Genomic DNA, 25,955 nt, shown 5'->3' with positions numbered 1-25,955 from the left:
GTGCCCCTTACTAAGCCCTGACATCTGCTCCTGACCTGAGCACCAAATGTTCCTTGGCCCCACCAAACATACAAGATAATTGGTGCCCAGACCCAACAGGGCGGCCTGCGGTCCTGACTCCTAGTTTCCTCTGAACAGGTGCCTCCCAGACTTCTCCTGCTTGGTCTTTCATTGATGTCCCCTTGACATCATTGGTCCTGATGCCCAGGGTCTGTGCAGACACCAGCCCTGCCCCCCTCCCATGTGAGCTGAGCAGAGCCAGCAGGGCGTCCACGGGGAAGTCCAGGCATGACCCAGCTTGCCCCAGCGAGCAGCTGCCCTGGGCATGGGGAAGACTGCCTGTCGTCTCCTGGCATGTGCTGGGTGTGTTCCCACAGACCCGTAAACCCGCCGCCCCGTCTGCCAGAACACAGTTGCTTTGGTGCCCTGGGCGGATGGGCCCCGGATCTCCCGGGGTGAGTCAGGCAGTTTCAGCCGGCCTTGGCTGCAGGCCAGACTCTCCCAAGCCCGCTTGTGACCTCACTGGGGCTTCACGGTGAACCTGAGTGCAGCTGTTATCATCTTCATCTCACTGACAGGGAAACTGAGTGTCAGGGTGGGTGTGGGTCAGGCTGGGCCCCAGGGTTCCTCTCATGAGGCCTGCTGTGTGCTTGGCATGGTGCCCAGGAGAGCCCAGCAGCCCAAACCGCTGCCACCTTGTCCTCGATCTTACCTGCTCTTTCACCACAGTGGTATCCAGGGGATCACATTGCTCAGGGTGAGGGCCTCGGAGGCCGGGGTGAAAGAAGGGGCAAGGTGCAGGCTCCTGACAGGAGCCCCTGCAGGGACGGGGAGAACGTGAAGGAATCAGGTCTGAGTTGGGCAGCCTGGGGGGGGCACTCTGGTGCAGGAGGATGGCGTGGATTGGGGCACTGTGGAGCCATGAGGGGCTGCTCAGGGAGCGGACATGCTCATTGGAGGAGGAGCGCTGAGCCTGTGGAGGAAGCCGCAGCACAGACTTGCCTAAAGCTATCTCCGACCTGAGCCCACTTCAGCACAAAAAGGGGGTTTATTGTCTGAAGCCAGGAAATACCACTCTGGCTGGAGAGAGGCTCAGTCCTTGCCTGTCCCCTTCAGCCCTCCAGCTGGTGGATCTTTTCCTTGTGTGGAATGTGCCCCCCCAACAGACAGCCCTTCCTGGAGTTTCCATCCAAAATCCCAAGGCAGGCTCTCATTGGATCAACCTGGTCACATGCCTGTCTGGGGACCAATCGTGCTCCAGGAGTGGGGAAGTGCTGATTGGGTTTGTGGGTCACACCCCTGCTGGAGGAGTGGTGGGGTCAACTAGGAGGGCAAGAGGAAGACGGCCGCACCGGGTGGAGGGACTCCCCAGCTCTGGCCATTGGGAAGTGCCCACTGGCTTCTGTCTGAGCACCTGGGCTGTCCCTGTGCAGCGTGACTGTGGGGGTGTGAGTGGCTTTGGCCTCCCTCACACCGTCCTCCCCGCCTCCCTTCTTCCTTTCCAGGGATGAGCACGCCGGGCTCCTCTCCACAGCACCGACCTGCTGGTGTCAGCCCGCTGTCCCTGAGCACAGAAGCAAGGAGGCAGCAGGCCCAGCAGGTGTCGCCCACCTTGTCCCCACTGTCACCCATCACTCAGGTGCGAGGGTGAGGTGGGTGGGGAAGGTGAGGGCTCAACTCTGCCCCTCCAAGAGGCCCCTGCCCCTTCAGGGGACGGTGGAATCCAAAAGATTCCCTGTTGATTTTCAACCACAGGGAAAATGTACGAGTCAGCGGTCCTAGAGTCCCCTGTGCCTGACCTGGGCAGAGGCCATGAAGGGGGCTCCTGCGGGTCCCATGAGCATCCTCCACTAAGCGGCTTCCCTTCTTCATGGTCTAGTTGACTTTTCCGTAATGGAATGGTCAGCAAGCTTGGATTTACTGTTTCAGTTTGCCACAGGGCTCCATCGACTCTCTTCTGCTTCTCATATTGGTGTCCCTCTGTCCATCTCGGGTTTTCAACTCACTGTTGTAAATTTTCATGATATTCTTATGGTCCTTTTTCTTCCTGTAAAATCAGTAGGGACTTTCCATTTTCATTTCTGATTTTAGTATTTTCAGTCACTTCTCTTTGACATGATAAATCCTACCTTGTAGAGTGAGGGAGGAATTATTTCCTTTTTGGCGGGGGGAGGGGAAGAGTTTAAGAAGCATTTCAATTCCTGCTCAGAATCTTTGATAAAATTCAGTGCATTTTGCCACTGAAACCACTTGGCTCTTGGTCTGTCTTTAGTGGGAGTTTTTTAATGACTGGTTCAATCTCCTTACGTATTATAAGACGTCTCTTGTTTCTTGTCGATTTGTTTTTGGTAGTTTGTGGATTCCTAGGAGTCTGTCTGTTTCAACATCTTTTGCTTTGCTTTGTTTCTGTTTTGCTCGTCCCAGGGACGGACCCCAGGCCCCGAGCACTCTGGGCAAGCCCTCTTCCACTGACTACCACCTGTCCCTATTTTTTAAATACCTGGTTTTAACATGGCCACAATGGCACCGTCCACCTACAACAGAATGCGCAGTAATCCCCCCCTCCCGCTGCCAGGCCTGGGCCGGGTGACCACCGCATGCATGCCTCCGTCTCCTTATCAGTGTGTCTTTCTGGGTCAGAATCCACACAGCCCTGGCCAGCTCCTGCAGCTGTGTGTCTTTGTGGACTGTCTGGATCCTGGGCCTCCTGCCCCTTTCCTTTTTGAAACTGTTTTTTAAAAAAATTTTTTGAGGGGTGGGGGGTACCAGGAACTGAACTCGGGGCACTTGACCACTGAGCCACATCCCCAGCCTTATTTTATATTTTGTTTAAAGACAGGGTCTCACCGGGTTGCTTAGTATCTTGCTTTTGCTGAGGTTGGCTTTGAACTTTCGATCCTCCTGCCTCAGTCTTCCAGACCGCTAGAGTTACAGGTGTGCCATTGCACCCAGCTGCTTTTTTTAATTTTTAAATTTTAAAGTACCTTTATGTATTTATTTATTTATTTTTACATGGTGCTGAGGATCAAACCCAGTGCCTCTACCGCTGAGCGCTCTACCATTGAGCCCCAGCCCCAGCCCCTTTCTTGAACCCCACTGCTTATTGGGGGCGGGGCATACTAAGTGCCCATGTGCTATAGCTCTTGGGCAGCCATCCTCTCTCAGGGGATGGGATGGGGACCTGGCCCTCCTCACCCTGGGCCTTCCCCCAGGGGCCCCACGGCTGTGAGGTTCTACACAGAATTTCCAAATACCACCACTACCCTCTGCTTCTTTTCCTCTTGCCAATTCTTTTTTTCAGTTGTAGTTGACACAATACCTTTATTTTATTTATTTATTTTTATGTGGGGCTGAGGGTCGAACCCAGGGCCTCGCACGTGCTAGGTGAGTGCTCTAACACTGAGCCACAACCCCAGCCCCTTGCCAATTCTGACAAGGACCTGAGCCAGCCTTGGCCCGTGACTGTACCAGTGTCTCCATAACCCCCACCTTCCCAGGCTCCCCAGCGTGGACAAGGCTTCACGGCAGGACGGGCCCTGGGTGGGCTCTGCCCTCCCGAGGCTCTGAGTCTCTCATTGTTGGAAGCACCTAGTCCAGGGGCGGAGCTCATGGGGTTTGTCTACCCGTGGTAGTATTGACAAGTTTGTGGGGCCTTGGGGACCAGGTCCCTGTGGCTCCACCTGATGACCTCTCCTCCCCAGGCCGTGGCCATGGACGCCCTGTCTCTGGAGCAGCAGCTGCCCTACGCCTTCTTCACCCAGGCTGGCTCCCAACAGCCGCCCCCGCCGCAGCCCCAGCCCCCACCACCTCCACCGCCGGCGTCCCAACAGCAGCCTCCCCCGCCGCCGCCTCAGGTGCCCGTTGGCCTACCCCCGGGAGGCCCTCTGATGCCAAGCGCCAGCCTGACGCGGGGGCCACAGCTGCCCCCGCTCGCGGTCACGGTACCGTCCTCTCTCCCCCAGTCCCCCCCAGAGAACCCGGGCCAGCCATCGATGGGGATTGACATCGCCTCGGTAAGCCCGGGACGGTCCTGCAGGGCCTGGCTGGGGGGCTGGTGGAGGAGGAGTCTGGGGGCTGCAGGAGACCCCATTGGGCTGGGCAGGACGGTGGGACCCCCGACGGTGTGTGTGAGGGTCAGGATAGAAGCAGACCCTGCCCTGGGCCAGGCCAGGCCAGGCCCCCCACGACGAGGGCTACTGCTGGGACTCCTTAAGCCGAGGTTGTCACCCCGAGTACTGGAGGGGAAACTGAGGCCTGAGCAGGGTCATTGGCCCCAGACTCCTCCAGGGGCCCCCTCGGGTTTGACTACTGAGCACTCCTGCTTGCCCCCGCTCCTGCTGGAAACCGGCCTCCTGGGAGGTGCCAGGGCGCTTCCTATGGCCTGGGAAACAGCATTCTGGAAGCCCGCTCAGGCTGAGGCCAGGGCCTCATGAGGTGGTTCAGGCAGCACAGCCCCTGGGGCAGGAAGCCACAGCCCAGAGCAAGGCACGCCCTGCCCGGGGCCAGGCGGAGTCTAACGAGTGCTAGGACTGGCTGGGTTAACCCCTGGACCACCACACCTTCCTGATAATGGGGGTCGCAGCTCCACCAAGGACCGTGTTTGGCACACATTTGACCCTCCCACTCAAGCCTTGGCTCCGGCTGCAGGCTGAAGGCCTTAGAACCTCGTGCTCTGTAAAGAATAGGCAGACCTGCCCTGCGTGGGGACCCCCATGGCCCAGGCTCTTCCTCTGGTGAAATCACAGCAGGTGCCGTGCCCTTGCTCAGGAGCTGGGCCGTCACTGGAAGCGCTGTGTCCCCATCAGGTGCAGAGACAGCCTCTCCAGGGCTCTTGGGTCAGGACTTACTTGGACCACCCAGCACCCCCAGGATCTGCTGGTTTCCACTGGGCACAGACCCGAGTGACCTCTGAGTCTCTGTGCAGACTCAGTGAGTGGGGATCATTTCTTTGTGGTCGTTTCCTCTTTGCTGGCTCCTCTGTCACCCGTATCCTGTCCCACCTGGACTCCACCCCCTACCCCAGACTGCTTAAAAAGGGCCACTGAGAAAATGGAGGTGAAGCAGTACTGGGGCCCTGGATCAATTGAACTGGACCTCCTTGAATCACAGGCTCAGAGAAGTTTGGCAGTTTGCCTGGAGGCACACAGCATGGCCAGGTTGGATCAGGACCAGAGTGGGGTCTAAATCTAGGTCCTAGCCTGGCCTGCGCTGCCTTCACTGGATCTGGCTCAAGGAAGTGGTCAGATCCCTCAGAGGTCTCTCAGATGGCATAACCCAGGCAGGCTTGTCCCTGGGGAGGCCTGCAGTGGTGAGCACACAGTGCTGAGAGCCTGTGGCGCGTCCAGAGACAGCCTTCCTGTCAGCCCCAGTGAACAGGGTGGGCCAGGCTTGCCCCTGCTGAAGGCTGTTGGGAGCAGAGGTCATGCTCTGCCTGCCCTGCTGGGCTTCTCCCGCCCTGTGTGTGAGGGGCGCATGCTCAGAGGGGCATGTGCCCATGGGGTGTGGGCACTGGTGGTCCTGCGTGTATATAGAGGGGTGTACTTGTGTGTGTCTGGCTACGAGTACATGGGTGAGGGTGTGTATGGGCTTGTGTGAGTGCAGACTTGTATCTGAGTGCACAAATGGGTGTGTGCACGCGCCTGGATATGCGTGTGTACACACATTTGTGTAGATGTGCATGTGGGTGTGCACACGTGGCTGTTGCATGTGGGTGTGGGTGTGTGCACATAGCGCTCTCAGCTCTGAGGTGCCCGAGTCCAGGTTGACTCTCCAGCCCCCTCCTGTGGCCCTGGGAAGGCGGGGAGGGAGACCCGTGCTGGGCTCTCGCAGCCTGCTCTTCACTGGAGACCTCAGGCTCAGACACAGCTCCGGGTGCCCGGGGTGCCCTGGCTACCTGTGTTGGTTGGCACCCACCGTCAAGGCATGCGTGGTGGGAGCCTACTGGGAGCTCATGGGACCAGCCGCTCCCAGGAAACCAAGACGGGCCCCGTGCTCGGGGAGCTAGGCCGCGGTCTGACCTGTCTGTCGTCACAGGCGCCGGCTCTGCAGCAGTACCGCACTAGCGCGGGCTCCCCGGCCAACCAGTCTCCCACCTCGCCTGTCTCCAATCAAGGCTTCTCCCCCGGGAGCTCCCCACAAGTAAGGGACGCCGCCTCCCCTCGCCTGGCCCCGCACTGCAGCCTGCTTCGTGTCCCTGTGTGCCATCGTCTGCTTCACTGCTCACCCATCCCATCTTGTCCCTTCCATGGACCAGGGCTGTGCACGCACCGGGCTGCACCAGGCGGGCCCTGGGGACAGACCACCACCTGGGCCATGGTGGAGGAAGACATGCAGCCTCTGCCACCACTTGGTGCCTTCATGGTCTCCGCCAAGCCTGCTAGGGATAATGGGGTTCCTCATCCAAGCCTGTCACATGAGCAGTGGCTGTGGTGGTCACCCCACCAAGGGACTCAGTGACGACTCTCTCAGTGTCCCTAGGCCCTCAAGACTCGTAGCAGTGTGTGGCCGAGAGCAGGAGCCCAGGCTTGGCCACCCTGCAGCCTCGAGCTTCAAGGCTCCTGAAGGGGGCAGTGGATTCCCTTTCAGGGCACAGTTAACTTGACCTTCAGTGGTGGCAGCCCCGACTTCTCAGCTCGTCTCCACCCTGCAGGAAGGCATGTCCCTTGGCTGCTAGGCCCCCAAGCCTAGGTCAGTCCACTGAGCCCCTCTTTCCCCATCCGTGGATGAACAGACTGAGGCCGAGTCCAAGCTCCAGGTGACAGGGCAAGATGTGACTTCATCAGACGTGGGTTTTCCTGCCAGCCGGGTGCAGGTCTAGGTGTCTTAGGACCCCTTGGTCCTGCTCAGCCTCTCCGCCCGCCCAGGCTCCCTGCGCCGGTGGCTGTTTGTGTGGCTCTGGTGTGAGGTGTGGTCTTGGCTTCAGCGGGTCCCATGTTTCATTCAGAACTTCCATCAGGGGACCCGACTTCCTGGGCAGAGACCACCTCATCCCCAAAATGTCCTAGAAGCCACTGCAGGGCCCAAGGTCATGAAGACGTTCCCTTGACCCTGGCAGAGGGATGATGGGCTCCGCTTCCTGGCGAGGCGGGGAGACTGCTTCCTTCTAGGGGGACCCTGCAGGAATGAAGACAGACTCCCTTGTCCCCAGGGACGTGCTGAGAGGTGGCCTTTCTGCTCTGTCTCCAGCATTCAGACCACATGAGTGGGTCATCCTCCCCCTCAGCCAGGGCCCTGCTGGGACTCCTGCCCGCAGCCCCGGCTGCACAGCAGTGGCAGGGTGGTGGTGACCTCGAGTTACACCTGGTCAGCCTGGTGACCGCACAGCCCGTTCCACCCACGCTGCCCTGAACTCTGGTAACACATCTGGTCTCGTCACGCGGCGCTGCTGTGGGGAGGGCCTAGAGATGCCATTCAGGTGGGGCCCCCATGTGCTGGGCGGGGCAGGAGAGCTTCTCCCTGGAGGGAGTCCGCTGAGGGTCACTTCATTCTTTGCCACCAACCAAAGCGCTGTGGTCTGGCTGGGTGAGAGTGTGCCGCTGGCTCGGCCGCCTGCTCGTCTGCTGTGTACTGGTGTGGGCAGCGGGGGCTCGAGGCGAAGTGGCCTGGGGCTCCCCCAGAAGCAGAAGGTGCTGGGCAGAGACCACACCTGGTTTTCTGGCTGCGGCTGGGTCTCCACAGATGCGCTCATCAGACCCCTGGGCCTGGGCCACCCCAGCCTGCCCCACCCTGCCCGGCCCACACCTGCCACCTCTGTCCTCAGTTGGCCATTGCATCTGTCCCAGTCAGGCCTGGCCCCAGGCCACTCCCGAGCTGACGTCCTGGCCACCCTCAGGGCAGCCTCATAAGAGACACCTTGGCCATCAGTGCCCCTGTGGGTCAGGGCCAGGGCCACAGGGACAGGATCGGGCATCATCTCAGAAGCCCAGTCCCTCCCAGCACCTGCCCCCAGCCTCGCCAGCTGGGTGAAGCCCGCACTCTCCGCTTCCTTCTCACTGGGCGGCACCAGCCACGGCCCTGCAGCCCCTTGGCAAAGCCTGAAGTGGGTGGTTGTGTCTGGGCTGCGCTGGCGAAGGCGCCCGGCCGTGGGTGCGCCAGGGGCCTCTACCTCGGGCTCACCCCAGCTCAAAGCTGTGGACTCTGGGCTTCGGGGATTTGCCACTTTGTTCTCTTCCTCAGTCCCCCTCTTTAACTCCTCGCTGGCCTTCGATGGCTCATCCGTCACTGTGACTCCAGTCAGAGTGGGCATCTGTCCCTTCTGCTCTTGGTCCACTGACCCCAGGGGGCTAAGGGTTTGCTGTCAACCCAGATTGAAGCGTTGAGTTGTCTTAGCACCTGGGGTCTTCCCAAGGGCCAGGGGGCCAGGGCATTTGGTCTGTGGAGATGGTCTCTGAGACGTGGTGTGCTGGGCACCCGGTCCTGCACAGGTAGAAGCAGGCTGGAGTTCCCAGCCTTGGGGTGCTGCTGGGCCTCTGGTGGCTTCAAGGTCACTCTGGGGCTCTTTTCTAGGCCTTATTCATCAGGGGCTGGGGATGTGACTTGGCCACTTGCACAGCCCAGCTAGGCTCTGTCCCCTGTCTCTTTGGTGTAGGCTCCAAGCGCACCTTTACAGCATTCCCACCACCCATGAGTCCCCTCGTCCCCTCCTCCTCTCCCAGGGACAGCCCGTGCCCCTTCCTCTGAGCACGTCTGGCTGAGACGGGACGCAGCAGGTGGCCTCCCCGTGCGGGCCTCAGGCCTCTCTGCTCCCGTCTGTGCTCACTTGGCCAGTGGCCAGCTCTGTGCATCGTCCTGTCCAAGTATGTGTGGCCTGTCTCCTGTCTTCCTGGGGGCCCATCGGGTTCCCCAGTGCACGTTCTGTCGTGAATGTAACGTCCAGGCACCTTCTGTCTTGGCCCCTCTCCCAGGTCACCTCTGAGGCTTCCAGGCCTCTCATCTGGCAGCCCCACCTTCTCTCTGACGGAAGTGGGGTCTCCACACCCGACTCAAGGGGAGTTAGGGGCGGTGCCTTGGAGGGTATCAGGGTGCAGACACCCCAGGTGGAAGGAAGCAGTCATCCAGGACTGGGGCGCACCCACGGACCCCAAGATAAAAGTCATCAGCCTTCTGCGTCCCAGGGAGCTCCGGGGGCCTTTCTCCCTGTCCAGCCAGGGCCTGGGAGCGCCAGTCCTGATGGGCCCTGGTCCACCCCTGCCCGGTCTTGGGGGCCGTGACCACAGCAGGCCTCTCTTCTGTCTGCAGCACTCGTCCGCCTTGGGCAGCGTGTTTGGGGACTCATACTATGAGCAGCAGATGGCAGCCAGGCAGGCCAATGCTCTGTCCCGCCAGGTGAGGGGGCGCCCAGGCCGCCGGCCGGTGCTCACAGCACATGCTCGCCAGGACCCAGACCTTGGGGGCAGGGCCGCACGCACTCAGGGGACCCTGCCCACCCCTTGGCTTCGCTCCTCAGTCCCTGTCCTGTCTTTGAGCTGTGGAGGCCAAGGCCCCAGCAGAGGTGGCTTGGCCTGGCCTCCCGGACCTCTGTCTGGCTGGCAGAATGGATTCCGAAGGTAGAGGGGGAGGAAGGGCAGGCCTCGACCAGGCGGGGACAGGGCAGCGGCTGTCAGAGCAGTGCCTTGGCGTGGGCCGTGCACGTGGGTTGCCGGGAGGCTGCGCTGGCTTTGCGTGGAGGCCGGGGCAGAGGAGGTGTGGCCGGGGCCTGGAGCACTCACTTGCTCATCCGTCCATCCATCTATCCATCCATCTTGAGTGCCAGGGAGGCCCGGGGCCTGGGGGCTCACGCTCAGCAGCTTTGGATGCCAGGCCCCCTGCAGGGGCATCCTGGGGCCGCAGGTGGCAGCCGGGAGCCCTGGGTGGTCCTCACGGCCTGGCGCGCTTGCCTTGCCAGCTGGAGCAGTTCAACATGATGGAGAACGCCATCAGCTCCAGCAGCCTCTACGGCTCCGGCTCCACACTCAACTACTCGCAGGCAGCCATGATGGGCCTCACGAGCAGCCACGGGAGCCTGCAGGACACGCAGCAGCTCGGCTACTCCAGCCACAGCGGCATCCCCAACATCATCCTCACAGGTGAGGCTGCCAGCCCCGTCACAGGCCCAGTGCCCAGGAGCCTAGGTGGGGCTTCCCTGTGCCCAGGGGCAGCGTGGCCGCTGGGAGAGGCTCAGCTCCAGCAGGAGACTGAGCTGGGCTGCCTCCCTGCCCTCAGCCCAGGGTTCAGCGGGACAGGGCCCCGAGGAGGCCAGATCCCTCCCGCACCTTGAACTCCACCCGTTCCTGGGCAGGACGGGCCAAGGAGATACCTAGGCCCTGGGACAGGCATCCAGCACTCAGTGCAAAGCCAGTCAGGAACGCGCTGCCCAGGTACCTAGGGGACACGCAGCCCCATCCTGCACGGCACGGATGAAATCACCCAGCACAAAACCCAGGCATTCAGTGGCCACCCCCACCCCCGTCTTCACCAGGGCTGCTGGGGATGTCCCCACTGGCACCTCTAGGATACGGGAGGTCACATTCAGAGCCCCTGGTGCCTTTTGTGGGAATCCTGCCCTGGGTCAGGCAGTGGGCAGAGGTGGACGCCCAGGGACAGAGACCAGGGACTCCCAAGACAGGGCTGCTCTCTGATGGCGCGGCTGCCCAGGGAGACGGGGACTCTGAAGCCCACGTCCCAGCTCTGCAAACAGGCGCAGCACCTCCCCCAGGGCAGTAGAGGGAGGAGCCAGGTTCCTTTCTGGGCAGCAGCTGGGCCCATTGGGGACAAGTGCCCTTCGTGCCTGCACCCAGCCTGCCTCTCATGGCCCTTGGGGCTTCAGCCCCAGGGCACTGCTGACATCTAGTGTCGGGTCATTCTTTGAGGTGGGTACTTTCCTGTGCCTCCACCCACCAGATGCCAGCAGTGTCACTTCCCTCAGTTGTGACAACCAGAATGTCTCCAGACCTTGGCAGTGTTCCCTGGAGGGCAGGTCTGACATTGCTGGAGGGTGGGAGCCAGGGAGGCCAGGCTGAGCTGTACTATTTGTCTCTCCTAGTGACAGGAGAGTCCCCTCCTAGCCTCTCTAAAGAACTGACCAGCACTCTGGCCGGGGTCAGCGATGTCAGCTTCGACGCTGACAACCAGTTCCCCCTGGATGAACTCAAGATCGACCCCCTGACCCTCGACGGACTGCACATGCTCAATGACCCTGACATGGTCCTCGCTGACCCGGCCACTGAGGACACCTTCCGGATGGACCGTCTGTGAGCGGCCATGCCTGGCATAGTGCCGCCGGTCCGTGGTCTCCGACGGCGTCCCTCCAAGCCTGGGGGCGGCCACACTCCGTCCCTCGCAAACGGCCGAGCTTGTGATTCTGAGCTTGCAATGCCGCCCGGCGCCCCCACCAGCCCGCCCCCGGTTGTTCACCTCCCGCTGAAGCCCGGCGGGGCCCGAGCCGGGCCCTCCGTCCGTCCGCCTGGGGCCAGGCGGGGTCAGAGGCTGTGAGTCCTCACTCCTGCAGACCCTCCCTGCGCTCGTTCCTCTCCTACCCCGGGGCCGGGCGCGAGCCCCCCACAGGATGCTGAGAGTGGGGTGTCAGGAGGCTTGGGGTGGGTGTCTGGGCTGAGGTGCACTTTCCGACTGTTGATGAGCTCTCACTGCCTTTCTTCATCCCGTCCCCGCGACCCGCCATCCCCAGCCCACGATCAGGTAGACAGCGGCCCCACCTGCCGAGGCAGAAGGTGCCAGAGGAGGGACAGGCAGAGTGAAATAAACACTATTTTGATGGCCGTCTTCTATTTTCTGAGCACACTCAAAAGCACCGGGCGAACGTTAGGTGTGACCCAGCATGCGGAGCGGCCGACGCCCTCTCGCCCTCCCACCCCTTCAGCCCAGCCAGGGCCTTCTGTCCCGAGATGTCCCGACAGGCTGAAGCAGACCACAGCTGCCCCGGGCAGGGATGACCTGGGGTCTTTATCTCCCTCGCCCTGTCCTGTGGTCATGTTAGAGGTACATACTGTTACTAAGGCGTGGGGGGTCGGGCGGGTAGGTGGCCAGGGAATCTCTGTCGTGATTTTTTTTTCTTCTTTGGTTTGTATTTACATTTGGTTGTAGACGAGTAGCTGAATCTTTCCAGCCAACACTTGCCTGAGAGCATGATTTTATAATCCCAGAATCCTGTGTTCCCCATTTTTAAGCTAACTGGAAACGTGGGCTGATAAACCTAGGAGCAGTGGCCGCCCACAGGCCCAAGCCCGAACCTCGGACTTTCTTAGTTTTGCGGCCACCAAGAGGCCACCTAAGGCCCCGCCTGTCAGAAGCTCGTGATGGCTAAAGAGGCCGCTGTTGGTGCATAAAGCAGACTTTTGGGACGTAGCCCGTTTTATGGGAGGGTCTCTGTAAGAACTGACTCTGCCTGCTGCTCCCCAGTGTGTCCCCAAGCCTCACCTTGAAGACCCCATGACTGGGGCCTCTGCGCTGAGGGCATCAGGACCAGTGGGAGAGAGTGGACCTCTGAAAGCCAGGGCAGAGCTGGCCTTTCGTCTCCTGCACCCTGCCCTCTCTGGCTCCCGGTCCAGGCCTCTGATGGGCCTTGTGTCCCAGCCACCAGTTTTTGGTGCCTCAGCCAGGGCCGAGGGGACTTGGAGGCAAAGGGCAGCATGTGTTTTAGTGGCAGGTTTCCAGGTGCTTTAAGAAGTGCCTCTGGAGGCCAAGGTTGCAGTGGGGCACCCGGAGTGGCCTCAGACACTGCCACCACAGGCCCTGTGACAGGCAGTGGCACAGCTGTTTTCTGTCTCCCGCTCTGGGATGTGACACTCTGGGTTTTTCCTCTGGGTCGCACCTTGACGCCCTCGCCTGCGCCTCTGCCCACCAGGCTGGCACCTTCTGCTGGGTGCGTTTCTTTGTGGTGTCGCAGCTGCCACCTCTGCCAGGTCACAGGAGCCCTTATTCTGTCCTCCGGAGCTGCATTTGATACTAGCACTGTCCCTCCCTCTCCTTCCCAGTGACACTGTTAGCACATGGCCAAGCAGCCAGGTGGCCACTGACCTCCTGGGTCACTGTGCACCTGCTGCTGTCCATCACCCTGGGCTTGAGGAGCACAGCATTAGACGGTGTCCAGGTCACAGCCCATTCTGCTGCTGGGATGGAGGCCGGAAGCAAAAAGTGGGGACTTTTTTTTTTTTTTTAAGAAAAACTGTACACGGGAGGCTTTGGTTACATTAGACTTGTATGTAGAACTTTAAAAAATGGCCTTAATAAAATCCCACACAACCTGCCTGGGCACAGTTTTCAAATAAGGCGTTGGGGACCTCACAAAGGAGCCTCATGGGCCGCCACAACTGTCCATCGAGCCACTGGCCAATGCCACCGCCACTGCTCTTTCAGGCTCTTGGTGCAGACAGGTGAGAGAGGAGGGACAGTGCCCTCTGAGCATCCCAGGTTTTTGGCCCGTCTCCAGTGTCCCACAGCCAGGACCACAGGTGACATTGTATTAATGCAGTGGCCTTGGCTTATCGCCAAATTCTTTTTCCAGTGGGAATGAGGTGGATCAAGGTCAGGGCTTCCTGCGAAGGTGCGGGGCCTTGTTCGTTCTCAGGGCCAGCTGGGAGCCAGCAGCCAGGCATCCCCGTGTTCTGGAAACGCTCACCCCCTCTGCACCTGGGCAGGCCACCTGGGCTCTGTAACGGGATTTTGTGGGGGTCTTTTTTTAGATGTCACTTCTCTACTAAATATTCCTGAATTGCCAAGACTTTCTAAAACAAGACAGTTTAAGGGAACCAGCCCTGTGCTTTGTGACGTGAAAATACTGTGATTTCAGACGCGCTGCACCAGGAGGGCCAGGCCAGGGGCCCCTGCAGCATGTATATAGCCCCACTGCTCGTGTCCTCGTTTGGGACAGGCTTGGATACTCGGCCCTTGCCGGGTCAGAGGCAGGGCCAGGCCAGCCGTTCCCCCAGCCCTACCCATGTACTCCCGGCTTTGGCCAGGTCCCTCCGCTTTGCAGATCCTCCCTCAGGGCAGAAGCAAGATGGGGGGCTTCTGAGAACACCACGTCCCCACCACCTCTTCTACCCCCACCCTCTGGGTCCCAGGGGGGTGCATTTGCTCCCTCACAAGGCTCAGAGGCCGGAGCCCCTGGGTCAGCTCCTTTGTGCTCCGGGCGTTTTGCTCCACAGGGCCCCACCTGGGACACTCCTCTCTGGTGCCACCTTCTTGTGGCTTTTCAGTGCTGTGGAGGAGAATTCTGACATGGTGTGATTTCTCCAGGTGGTCCAGCTCTCTGGAGGACATAGCAGGGTCCCGTACTGAGGCCCGTGTTTCATGGTGGGGCATGGAATGGTGGCCAGTGGCCTTCAGATGGGTGTGGGACGTCACAGCCAGGGCTGTGTGGCCAGCAGCTGCCTACAGCCACTCGGGGGCACAGCCCAGGGAGGGATAGGCAGGGCCAGACAGCTGGGCAGCCACCCTGTGTCAGTGCCTGTCCCTAGGGGGGCTCGGAGACCCCCAGCCCTCCTGTCTTGGTGGGTCCTCAGTTGGTCCAAACCAAACACTCTTCCAAATCCCCACCTGACCTGGCTCCCGGTTTTCTGTATTTCCAAAGAAGGCCTCGAGCGCCTGGCCAGCTGGGCGTGGTGAGGCCGGGTGGTACTGGGCCTCCACGCTCTCCAGTGGTTCCTGATGCAGCTGGTGGCCAGAGGTCACAGGGTCCTCATTGTGGGGGTGGGATGAGGGTCCCTCAGCACCAGGGTCCCCAACGCCAATGATAGGAGGTACCCTTGAGCCTGGTGCATTGTCACCCTGCTAGGTGACACTCCAGGTGAGGGGACCATGGCTCCTGGAGCCCTCCCCACATGGCCTGGAGAGCTTGGGGAAGACTCAGTCCTTTACAAACCACTGAGGATGCTTGGGGTGCGGAGGCAGCAGGGTCCCTTTAAGCCGCATTCTCCTTGGCCCCTGAGTCCCCATTCCTACAGGGGTCTTCTGGCATTTGACTTGGTGTCCCTGGGACATCCCCCCCCCCCTCAGGTCGTGCCCAGTCAGTTTGGCCTGAGCCAACCATGTCCTTGGGTTCTTTCCAAGGAGTTCTGGCCAGCCAGGGCTCAGGTACCACTCAGAGCCCTCCATGTGGTATGAGTGTCCCTTCTACCTTTGTCATCCAGGGACAGGAGGTGGGTGACCTGCATCCCAGGCCTGGGTGCGAGGCTACTCCCAAGGGCACGGGGTCAGGAGTGAGCCCCATGGGGCCTGAGCCTCAGTTTCCCTCCTGTCACTTTCCAAACCCGAAGGTCTCAGGGCCCCCGGCTCCCTGACCAGGGTCGGGGGCAGAGGCTGGCCTTGGGATGGTGCTGGTTCCAGATGGCTCCATCCACCTTTCTCCGCGTGGCCCGTGTCAGGGGTGGGGGTTGTCTCACAGGGTTCTGGATTTGGGATCAATCCATGTTTGGCCTTGCCTAGCCCAGCTGGTCAAGCACTCCTGACCTCCTGCCCACTGGGAACATGGGGACATAGCCATGGCCTCGCACCACACCCCGGAGACTGGGCTTTGGCAGCCCAGGTCCACAGGCCCTGCCTTGCCCCCACTAGGAACTGCCCCCCAGGGGCTGGGCAGCCCCATTGATATATGCAAACCTGCTGGTCCAAGCCCCGCCCCGCCCGTGCCCCTCTGTGCCCAGGCTGGCTCTGTCCCCCAGCATGTACACTCCACTGCGGATGTCCTGTGGGCCTGCGCGGGCGCTGTGGCAGGCAGGTGGGGCGGGCGCTCAGGGCACACTCGGCTGCCCCTGCCCGCCCTCCGGCGCGGACGCTTTTGTCTTTGTATCTTTGCATCCTTTGTAATGAAATGGAATAAAAATCCAATGTTTTCGTCTCTGTCTCTTCCCGTGTTTTCCTACCCTGTCTCCCTCCCTCGGGGATGGCAAAGGCCCCTGACCCTCTCTCCATGAATGGCCACAGGCACACAGACAGACACACGAGCATGAGTGCCCCACACACCCCTGTCGGCACCTGAGGAGGGATCCTCAAACTTGCAGGGGACAGACCAGCCCCCTAGAATCCTCCAGCAGACACTCCAGTGGAGGGGTCCCAGCTTCATCATGGCTGAGTGACTGGGACACGTGGCAGACCTAGGAACCTCCCCAAACCAGGACTGGATAGTCCCCAGCAGATAGGTGGGCCCCTCAGAGGCCCAGTTACACTGTCCCCTTGCAGCAAAGACCACACTTGGCACTCCCCCCGCACACGAGCTTTATTCGCCTCTCTGACCCTCTCCCTTCCCCTCTGGGCTGGGGCCTCCCTCGGCCCCCATCCCCCCATGGTAAGGGCAGCCAACGTCCTACAGTGGGTTCCGGGTTCCCTAGGCCCGCTGCAGCCGCTGGGTCTCATAGTCTTCAGGGATGGTGTCTGCAAGAGAGGGCCAGCGGGTGAGAGGCCTTGCAAGGCCTTTGGGCAGATTCCCTGCCCTCCCTCCGGGGTCCCCAGCTCACCGTTGCAGCGGTAGCGCAGGTTGGCCCAGATGATGTTCTCCTGGGAGAAGCAGAAGACCCCCAGGCGGCCGCCCCTCATGGTTGTATCCAAGACCACATTGCTGTCAGCCACCAGCTCGGGCCCCTCGTAGAACCTCACCCTGCAGGTGGGAGAGTGAGTCAGGCCACAGCCAGCACCTCTTTGCCTGTGTTGGAATGGACACGAAGGGGCCCTGCCCACAGCCAGGGCTGAGTGATGCACCCGGGCATCCTAGCATCGTGGAATGAGGGTCAAAGGGTTCTTCTAACTGGAGACCCACTGCGCGCTGCTTCTGCCTGCCCCATATTCCCATTTTACAGACAAGGGGACAAGGCCCCAGGAGCCCCTTTCCCCCTGCAGCTGAGGGACTCCCAGCTGGGCCTAAGTGTCCCTGCCTGGCCCTGCTCACTGGTGGAGGTGGGGGCCCCACCTGATGTAGCCCACTTGAGGCCGGTGCTGCAGGAACCAGCGGTAGGACGTCTTGTCCTTCCAGCCCACGTTGCGGGGGTCCTTCCACAGCAGCCGCACCTGGGACTCTGTGTCCCCTGTGTGCCACAACGCGTTCCGTAACTGCTCCCCGGGGCCCGTGGAGGACTTCACAGCCTGCCATTGTCCAGAGAAAGGGGTTCAGAGACTTCAGGGGTTTGGGGAAACCTGGATCCTAGCCTGGAAGGACAGAGCTGTGGGTCATAGTAGGAGGCCCTTGTTGGGATGACAGACCCACAAGGAAGCTTTCTTGGGGGCCAAATGGGGGCTCAGGGGTGGATCATGAGGGGCAGTCATGGGGTCTCCTGAGAGGATCTGGGAGTCTTGAACAGATTGGAGGTCTGGGAGGATTTGGGGAGGATAGATGACCTGCAGGACTTGGGTGCCTGTAGGGTAAACCGAAATCTACAGAATTGGGGGGATTTGCTAGAAGGTTTCAGCAATATATCTGGGTCTAAGGGAGTCTGCAGAAAATTTGGGGGACTCAGAAAAACAGGGCCCTGTGATAGGCTTTAGGGGCAAAGGCAGGTTGGGGGGACCCTGGGGCAGTGCTTGAGGGCTTGTGGGAGGAAGCAAGATTGGGGCCTTTGGCTACCTAGGTGGAGTGAGAGCTTGGAATTCTGCAGAGTGATGCTCGGGGGGCTGTGGGTGTGTAAAGGCTTTTGCGGGGGTCTGCGGGAGTGTGCAGGACCTTGAGCTGGATGCCAGGCTCGGCCACAGCACGGAAGGGGTTCGCCTGCCAGTACGTTTGTTCCATCTGTTTCCACATGACCACGTAGAAACTCGAGCTGTCCTGGTAACCGAAGATGAAACCCGCGTAGTCGTCATCCGTGGCTGTGTTCACGTGGAAGGTGCCCTCGAAGTCCACGCCATTGAAGGCCGTGTATCCTGACAAAGGGAAGGGGGTTTCGGGCTTTCATAGCCCCAGTCTTGGGTGCTCACCAGAGCGCAGCCCGCCCCCTGGAATCTGCCCCTTCAGGAGTCCAGACCACGCCCTAAACTACCACTGACCACGCCCCTCCGGAGCCCAGAACGCTCACGGCCCCGCCCTTCCCGGCTTCAGGCCTGACTTGGCCACGGCCCCGCCCCCTGCGGCCCCGCCTCCGAGCCGGCTCCGCCCAGCTCCCCCGGCCTCTTACCCACAGCCAGGCCTGGGTCGCTGTTCATCGTCTGCACGATTTCCATCCCCTGATTAGGAAGAAGGGCCTCAGGTCGGCCACCAGGGCCTCTAGGCTTCCCGTCCCCCGCTTAGGCCCTGCTGAGGGGGTCCTGCTCTCCCAAAACCACCATTATCTGGCCTTGCCCTCACCTGGTTGAGCACCACCCAGTTGGGGTCAATTTGAGCGTCGCCCTCGGGGTCCAGCACAACAGTCTGGAAGGCCCGGAAGTCCGTGAGGGTGACCTCGGCGTTCTCCGGACACACATCAATCTTGTCTACCACCTTGTCCGCGTCGAAATCACCCTGGCACGCGTCACCCACGCCGTCCCCTGAGAGGAGATAGGAACTGAGACAATCCCTCCACGTGGGTTCAGCTTCAGGCTCTGCCACAGGTGGGGGCCACACCCATTCCAGGCCACCTCACCCCCACCAATACCGGCCCACCCCTGTCACCCCTGTCATACTGTCTGCATCCTCCTGGCGTGGGTTGGGTACCAGGCGACAGTTGTCCCTACTATCAGGGACTCCATCATTGTCATCATCGTCATCACAGGCGTCACCCTGACCGTCGTGGTCTGAATCTTGCTGGGCACTGTTGGGCACTGTGGGGCAGTTGTCCCGGGAGTCTTGGTGTCCATCCCCATCCCTAAAGAGGGTAAGTTCAATAAAGGTGGGAAGCTCAGAGGATTGGCCGGGTGTCCCACACACCCACCCTGGGTGGCCTCCTTACTGGTCTTGGTCGCTGTCACAAGCATCACCTACAAAATCATGGTCCACATCCCTCTGGGGAGGAGGTAAGGATCAGGGTTCACAATCAGGAGAGAGGATCTCAGAAGCCTCCCTCTGCACTCCCTCTGCAGCCAAGCTCCTCCTGACCCCAAGGAAACCCCCAAGGCCAGGCCACTTGGACCGTGGGAGGCCCTTGTCTGGCAGGCGGGATCCTCTAAGCTGTGGTCTTGATAACCCAGCCTGGGGCTCACCCCAGGGCACTGACCCAGCTGGGATCTGGCCTGCTCTCACCTGGTCTGGGTTGTCCTTCTGAGGGCAGTTATCACAGGCATCCCCTACACCATCACCGTCACTGTCCTTCTGGTCTGAGTTGGGCACCCTGGGACAGTTGTCTGCTGAGTTTCGGATCCCTGCAGGAATCCAGGCACAAGTCCCAAGATTGGGGCGGGGTCAGATGACTTCATTAGGACAAAGACCAAGGCTGATGCTAGCCTGGAACACAGCCCCAGCTCCGTGGATGGTTCTCCCTCCCAGCTAAACTGGGTACCTTGTGAATGCCACCCCAAACCTCTATGTCCCTGTCTGTAAAAATGTCATCTTTGGCGTCTGCAGCATCTAACACAAAGTCCACCACCCACTCCTAGGAACGTTGCCCCAGTCCTGCCTCCTGCCTCAAGGCCCGGCTTGCATTTTTCTGCCCGCGGGAGCACGGGCCTTGGTCTAGGGCGACCTAGGCGAGTTCACACCATCCAGTTTCCAAGATCCATCAAGCCCCGCCCCGGAGCTGGCCGCTCATCTCCCCAGCCTGCTTGCTCACGGTCTCCATCGATGTCGTCGTCGCAGGCGTCGCCCCGACCATCCTGGTCTGTGTCCTTCTGGTCGTCATTCTTCTGGGACCGGCAGTTGTCGCACGCATCACCCCACTTATCGTTGTCCGAGTTGCGTTGGTCTGCGTTCCGCACCAGGGGGCAGTTGTCCTGGGGGAAAGGGCCAGTTAAGGAGAGTCAGGCTGGGAAAGGTAAAATCATTTCCCATTCTTGCTCATCTCTGAGGTCCTGCCTCCTCTTCAGGGAACCCTTTTCACCCCAGACCGAAAGCCCAGTCCAACCTTGGTCCCCTCATGGCCTCACCTCTTCGTTGCGGACCCCGTCACCATCGGCATCAGGGTCGCAGGCGTCTCCTATGCCATCGCGATCCACGTCCTCCTGCCCTGAGTTGGGCACCGTCACGCAGTTGTCCTGAGGGTGGTCACGGCAGGCATGAGTGGCTTGACCGTGTAGCCCTGTCCAGACCCCACTCCCGCTCGGTCACGCCCCTTCACGACCGCGCCCACCTTGCGGCATTGGCGCTCGGAGCAGCGCAGTTTTTCGTCCGGGAAGCCGTCCAGGTCAGTGTCCCGGCCACAGAGGAGTCCGTTGCCAGCCCAGCCGACTGCACACTGTAGAGGGGAGTCGGTGGGTGACCTGATGTAACCGTACCCTCGACCCCTCTGCCGCCCCCTGAGTTCCTGCAACTCACCACGCAGGACCGGGAGCCGTCGCGCTCCAGGACACAATCAGCCTTTTCGTGGCAAGGGCTGGGCGATCCGTCAGGGCAGAAACGTTGCGCGCGCCGCCGGCAGCCAGATGCCTGATCGCCTACGAAGCCGGGCTGGCACGGGCCACACTGGAAGGAGCCCTGCGCCCATGCCCGGGACAGTCAGCGCGGGCCCTCACCCCTGCCCTGCTCCCCTGGGCGCAATCCTTCCGCCCTCCCCGCGCCGGCCTTACCCGGGTGTTGATGCACACCGAGTTGGGAACGCAGTTATGCTGCCCGGTCTCACACTCATTAATATCCGTGCAAACCTAGGGGAGGGGGGACGCAGAGGTCACCGTCCCACTCGCATACCCATCCCGCCATTCTCACCCGGTCCTCGCCGCTTCCACACCTGGCCTTGCCATTCCTCCCATCCTACCCGGCAGGGCAATCGGAATCGGATCTACCGCGGAAGCCCCTTCATCCTCCCGCTAGAGCGAGGCTGGAGGACGAGTTGACTGCACAAAATGCTTCCCCACTTCCCTTCTGCTGCCAAAGCCGAGCCCCTACGCCCCTCACCTGCTTGTTGGCCTTGGCGAAGGCCAGTCCCACGCCTTCGTGGGTGGGGCCGCTGTACCCCGGGGGACAAGCCTCGCAGCGGAACCCCGGGCTGGTGTTGATGCAGCGGACGCGGGGAAAGCAGGGGTGGGCGTTGCACTGAGGGAGAAGGAGCCACAGCGGGGTCAGAAAATGTGGAGCTGGACCCTGAGAGCCACACCTCCGGGTTTCCCGGATTTGGAAAATTTAAGAACCGTCAGCCAGCCCTGGGAGCAGGGTGCCACGTGGGACGAAGGCAACCATTCCAGGAGTCACACACGACTTTGCCCTGATGGGAAAACGCGACCACGAAAGAAGGGGGCTGCTCCCTCATGGCCGAGGAGAGGAGTTTTGGGGACGGGCATCCCCAGCGGAGGGAGGGAGTGGTCGCCGGGGCCTGCGTGCCCGACGACGGTGGGGTCGTTGAAAATGGCGCTCCTCTGTCATAGAAAAGTGGCTGGGGCGGTCGACCCCAGGTGGTGAGGAGGGTTGTTGGGGAGGACCTCGCCCGGCGGTGAGAGAGTCGTCGAGGTCAGTGTCACTAGCGGTGGAGGGGGTGATCAGGGCGGGCGTCTCCGGTGATAACGAGCGTGATCTGGGTGGAGGTCCCCGGACAGTGAGGAGGTCGTTTTGGCTTGTGTCCTCAACTGTGAGAGGCTCGTCTGGGAGAGCACCTCCAGTGGAGGAGGGGGTCGTTGGGGTGGTGGGAGATTGTTGGGTGGGTGGTGGAGGGATCGTCAGGGCGGCGGGGTTCGGGAGCCCGCGCACCTCATTAACGTCGGTGCAGTGCGAACCGTTGCCGGTGAAGCCCGCGGGGCAGGGGCCACAGCGCGCGCCACTCGCGGTCTCAGTGCAGGCCACGCCAGGGAAGCAGGAGCCAGCCGCGCAGTAGGACAAGGGCCGCACGCTCAGGCCCGGCGTGCGCGCAGGCTGCATCCCTGCGGGGGAGGGGGCGGGGCTGGTCAGGGTCACGCCCCGGGGCTGAACGCAGGCCCCTGGAGGCGGGGCGAGGTCCCGCAAGCTCCGGATCCCGCCTTGGGCTGCGCGCGGTGTCTTTCCTTTCGTGGACTCTGCGCTGTGCTCTTTTCTGCCTCTCCTCTCCGCTCCTCCATCTCCCTGCATCTCTCGCAGCACGCTCGGTCTCCCTGTCCCCCCTCCCTCTTGGTCTCTCTTCGTCTCTCATCCGATCTCCCTATTTCTGCCAGCACCCATCTTCCTGTATCTTTCTTTCTCTGACTTTCTCTCGTTCTCTGTCTCCCCATCTCTCCTCTCTCTCCGGCCCGCCCGCGTCTCTGCCGCCCCAGCCGCGCTCACCGCACGCGTCACACTCCATCACGGTGTTTTTCAGGAATGTGATCTCCTTGACCTGCAGGACGTGGGGTGGGAAGATCAGTGGAGCCCCCTCCCTCTCCTCCCTTGGCCTCCCCTTGCCATCCCCCGGACTCCCTGTCCACAGACCGTCCCACTCCCCTAGACGCTCTCTTCTAGGGCTCCCGACCCCTAGACTCCCTACCCTCCCGGTTTCCCTGTCCCTCCCCTAGACTGCCTCCTCCTTCCTTGGAGCCCCTATCTCCGTGACCCCTCTTTCCCTCTTCCTTTCCACACACTTCCTCGCCCAGGACTCCCTCCTCCTGTCTCCCCTCCCCCCTGCTCTCCTACCCTCGAGACCCCCTCCCACCTCCTTCCCCATTGCTGTCTCCTCGCGCGCCTCACCTGCTGCCGCAACAGCTCCAGCACGTCCTGCAGCGCAGCGTTGGTCTCCTGCAGCTCGCGCAGCATCTGCGGGGCAAGGTCTCCGCCTGTGTTTTCAGGGGGTGCTGGTGGGCTTCGGGATCTGGGGATCCCACAATCCCATCCCTTCCTTCGGGATCCACAGCCTGCTTTCTCAGCCCTGCGCGCCCCAGCGAACAGTCCCGAGCCTCAAGAAGCTGGAACTGCAAGCCTTTCAAAGGTCCTCCTGCCGATGGGGGGACATGGCACTTGAGGTCAGCGTGTCTTACCTAGAGGAATCTGGCCCTGGCCGGACACGCGGAGGGCCCACAGGGTGAGTAGGAGAACACAGGCGGTGCCGGGGGCCATGGCTGCGGCGGGATGCTGGACGGCTGTTCACTCTCTGCCGCCCACGAGGCCCGCGGGGCCTTTTTATCCCAGCGGAGTGGCCGGCCCCGGGGACGGCCCACCGCGGCCCTGCCCAGCTCCAGCCGCAAGGTAAACAGATGGCGCTGGGCTTTGCGTTCAAGGCCTCACCCGATTTGCCCAGCAGAGCTGCCGGCGGCTGAATCAGGACACAGTGGGGCAATTGGAGGTCTGTGGAGAGGGATGACTTGGGGGGAATCAGTGAAACCAATCCCCCTCCCCCAGCCCTGCATTCCCTCTCACTATTTATTGAGTGCCTGCTGCATACAAGCCTGGGGTAGAGCTGGGAACAAGTCTCCACCGCTGCCCTGAGGGTTTGAGAAGGTGAGGACACACCCACTTTGGATGAGACGGTCTGGTCCCCTGCTCCCTCCTCACTTGCTTCAAAATCCCGCAAATGGGGCCAGGGTAGAGCTCAGCTCAGTGAGGCCCTGGGGACCATGCTCAGCACAGAAAGAAAAGAAGAAGAAGAAAGAAAACACAGACAATAAATAAGGTCTCTCTGTGCGCTTCTTTCCTGGTACAAGGGAGGTGATGTGTGCCATCCTGAACTGTTATCATCAGTACTAGAAAACGGGGCAGGAGCAGGGGAGATGCCATCTGGGCAGCTCCTGGCCTCCCACCCTGGAGGGTTGCAAGGTGTTCGCTCTCCCTGTGGTTCTTGGCTGCTGGTGCTGGACGCCTGACTGCCCAGGACGGTGTTCAGTTTCTCAGTCTGTACCATGGGTGGGGGTGTGTGTGCGTCAGTCCCCAGCCAGGGTGTGAACTACCCCTCAAGAGCTCCTGTTGGAGGAGATCCGAGGGGGAGTCTGGGGCTTCTGTTTGTGGAGGCTGCGCCATACCTTCCAAGTTTCTCCTAGTCGCTGTGGGAACTGTCCATAATAAAAATAAAAATGACGGCTCATGGGGAAAATCTCTCCTCGGTGTCTAGCTACACTCTTGAGCTATAAAACACCTTGACTTCCTGGAGTCCGTTAACCCTATCCACCCCAGCCTTCCAGGACTCACAGCCTGTAGTCTACAGACAGGGAAACTGAGGTCCAGGAAGGGGAAGAGGGAGGAGGTGAAGTGGGTCTTAGCCAGATCTGTTCACAAGGGAGGTTACAGAGAGTCACCGAGGGCTTCCTCAAGGTGGAGGCAAGGGGACAAAAAGGAAAGTGAGGTTGGGTGCTGTGGCGCTCTTCAGTAATCCCTGCTACTCAGGAGGCTGAGGCAGGAAGATCACAAGTTCAAGGCCAGCCTCTGCAACTTAGCAAGACCCTGTCTCAAAAAGGAAAAGGACTCCGATCAGCAGAGGGGAGACGAGAGGGCAGCTCTAGTGGGGAGAAGCTTGGGGGGCTTGAGGGTGGGGACATTTCTAGGCACATTCATTCATTCCACTAATGTGCAGGGAGCAGTCATTGTGGGTCACATCCTGTGCTAGGGGACACAGGAGGAGATGCAGCCTTGTCCCTTTTAGGGAGCCCAGGTTAGTGGGGAGATAACTACACCATCACCCAGAGGGGCCGGGCTATGATGGGAAGCACCCCGGGAGGTGAGGTGACCCAGTGGGAGAAGGGAGGGGGATGGGGGGGGCTTCATGAGACACCCAGGCTGGGACATAGATGAAGAGGACGGTACCAGATAAAGAGAGGGTGGAAAGGTGTTCCGGGAAGAGGGAACAGCAGAGGCTATTCCTGAGACAGGCATGAGCCTTGGCTACGGGACGTACTGATCTCAGGGTACTGGGATCTCGGGGCTCAGGCAGAAGCAGCAGATGAGACTCCAGGAGGTCAGTGCCAGTGGCATTTTTCTTCCGGGGGCAATAGGGAGCCACAGAGGGTGAAAGAGGAAAGGCTTGTCTGGAGGGGGAAGCTGGCTGGGAGCCGCCCGCCGAGCCCAGGCATCTCCAGTGAAGCCCATGCCCGCACCCGGCCCCCAGCCTGACTGCTCCTGCCCGGGGCCATGAGCTCACCTCCTGTTTTCCTTGGCATCCAGACACCTGGGGGCCACTCCCGGGCAGCACTGGAATTCTCAGGAAAACCACGACTCCAGCAGGACCTGTGGGCTTGTGTGTGCCTCGTGCGGCTGGGACGAGCGCACATGGAAGCCAGGTCCCTGCCACAAGCCAGGCACGGGGCTGGGGCTTGGACACACGTGGCCTGGGCCATGACCAGGCCATGCGAAGGTGCAGGGAAGGGCGTTACAAGAGGGAACCGCAGGAACAGAGTCTCGAGGATGAGCCGGTACCCAGGCAGACAGCAGAGTCCTAGAGGACAGGCCACAGTCCCCTTCTAGGCAGCTGCCCCTCCTTGGCACACGTGGCACCAGCCCACGCTACAGAGAAGCCCACTGCAGGCATCTTTATGACCTTGGACCTGCTGTTTCTGCCGCTCCTTCCAAGGCCAGCTGTGACCGCCCCTTCCCCGGGGACCCTCACTCCTGGCAGCACCTCAGACCCCAGGCAGATCATCCCAGCTGAAAACATTGGGGTGGGTGACCCCTAGCCCAGCCCTGACCCGACTGGGAATGTCTGTGGTTTGCTTCGTCCCTCTCACCTGGGGCTCCCGGGGGGCTGGGCGGGTGCAGAGAGGCCAAAAGGTTGGGTAACCAGGAGAGCAGCCGTATAAGTAGTTATTATTCCTTAAAATAATGTCACATTTTTACTATTAAAAACAGTAACGACTATAAGCACGGATATGTAACAACAAATCCCATTCTTAGATACACTTGCAATGCAGTAATTTTAAAATTTGGAAAAAAATAGGGACCCCTGACGTCACGGTACTTGATACGGTAGTGAAGATGGACTTGGAGGCTCACAGCCTGGTTCCAAGTGTTGTCCGAATGGCCTTGCTGTGTGACTAAGATCAAGTCGCTTACCCTT

The 25,955-nt window shown here is 60.8% G+C and overlaps 2 protein-coding genes across 13 annotated transcripts in view; one reads left to right on the top strand and one right to left on the bottom strand.

Moving 5' to 3' along the window:
- The window catches only part of Crtc1 (CREB regulated transcription coactivator 1), a 74,242-nt gene extending 58,410 nt beyond the window's left edge, over positions 1-15,832 (top strand). For 4 of the 12 annotated variants that reach the window (XM_027932061.2, XM_071600941.1, XM_071600909.1 and 1 more), the window contains 6 exons: positions 1,506-1,639; positions 3,702-4,013; positions 6,034-6,138; positions 9,238-9,324; positions 9,884-10,064; positions 11,021-15,832. In XM_027932061.2, coding sequence (XP_027787862.1) covers positions 1,506-1,639; positions 3,702-4,013; positions 6,034-6,138; positions 9,238-9,324; positions 9,884-10,064; positions 11,021-11,232 — 1,031 coding nt within the window. In that variant the 3' untranslated portion in view covers positions 11,233-15,832. The remainder of the gene's footprint in view (positions 1-1,505; positions 1,640-3,701; positions 4,014-6,033; positions 6,139-9,237; positions 9,325-9,883; positions 10,065-11,020) is intronic. The other 8 variants (XM_027932063.2, XM_071600926.1, XM_027932062.2 and 5 more) reach the window with 6 other exon arrangements.
- A 469-nt stretch (positions 15,833-16,301) lies between these two features.
- Comp (cartilage oligomeric matrix protein) lies at positions 16,302-23,032 on the bottom strand. Its single transcript, XM_027932397.2, has 19 exons — positions 22,954-23,032; positions 22,667-22,752; positions 22,268-22,319; positions 21,722-21,891; positions 20,936-21,073; positions 20,611-20,685; positions 20,360-20,518; positions 20,175-20,279; positions 19,972-20,079; positions 19,659-19,818; positions 19,133-19,251; positions 18,843-18,895; positions 18,577-18,758; positions 18,263-18,441; positions 18,093-18,141; positions 17,645-17,841; positions 16,898-17,070; positions 16,449-16,588; positions 16,302-16,365 (listed from the first exon to the last, which is right to left on the bottom strand). The coding sequence occupies exons 1-19, from the start codon at positions 23,030-23,032 to the stop codon at positions 16,319-16,321; spliced, it is 2,271 nt and encodes a 756-aa protein (XP_027788198.1). The 3' UTR covers positions 16,302-16,318.
- Positions 23,033-25,955: the final 2,923 nt, after the last annotated feature.

Source organism: Marmota flaviventris, chromosome 1, assembly GCF_047511675.1.
Source record: "Marmota flaviventris isolate mMarFla1 chromosome 1, mMarFla1.hap1, whole genome shotgun sequence".
Lineage (NCBI taxonomy): Eukaryota > Metazoa > Chordata > Mammalia > Rodentia > Sciuridae > Marmota > Marmota flaviventris.
The sequence above is the reverse complement of the archived record's forward strand: the minus strand, read 5'-3'. Positions and strand labels throughout refer to the sequence as shown.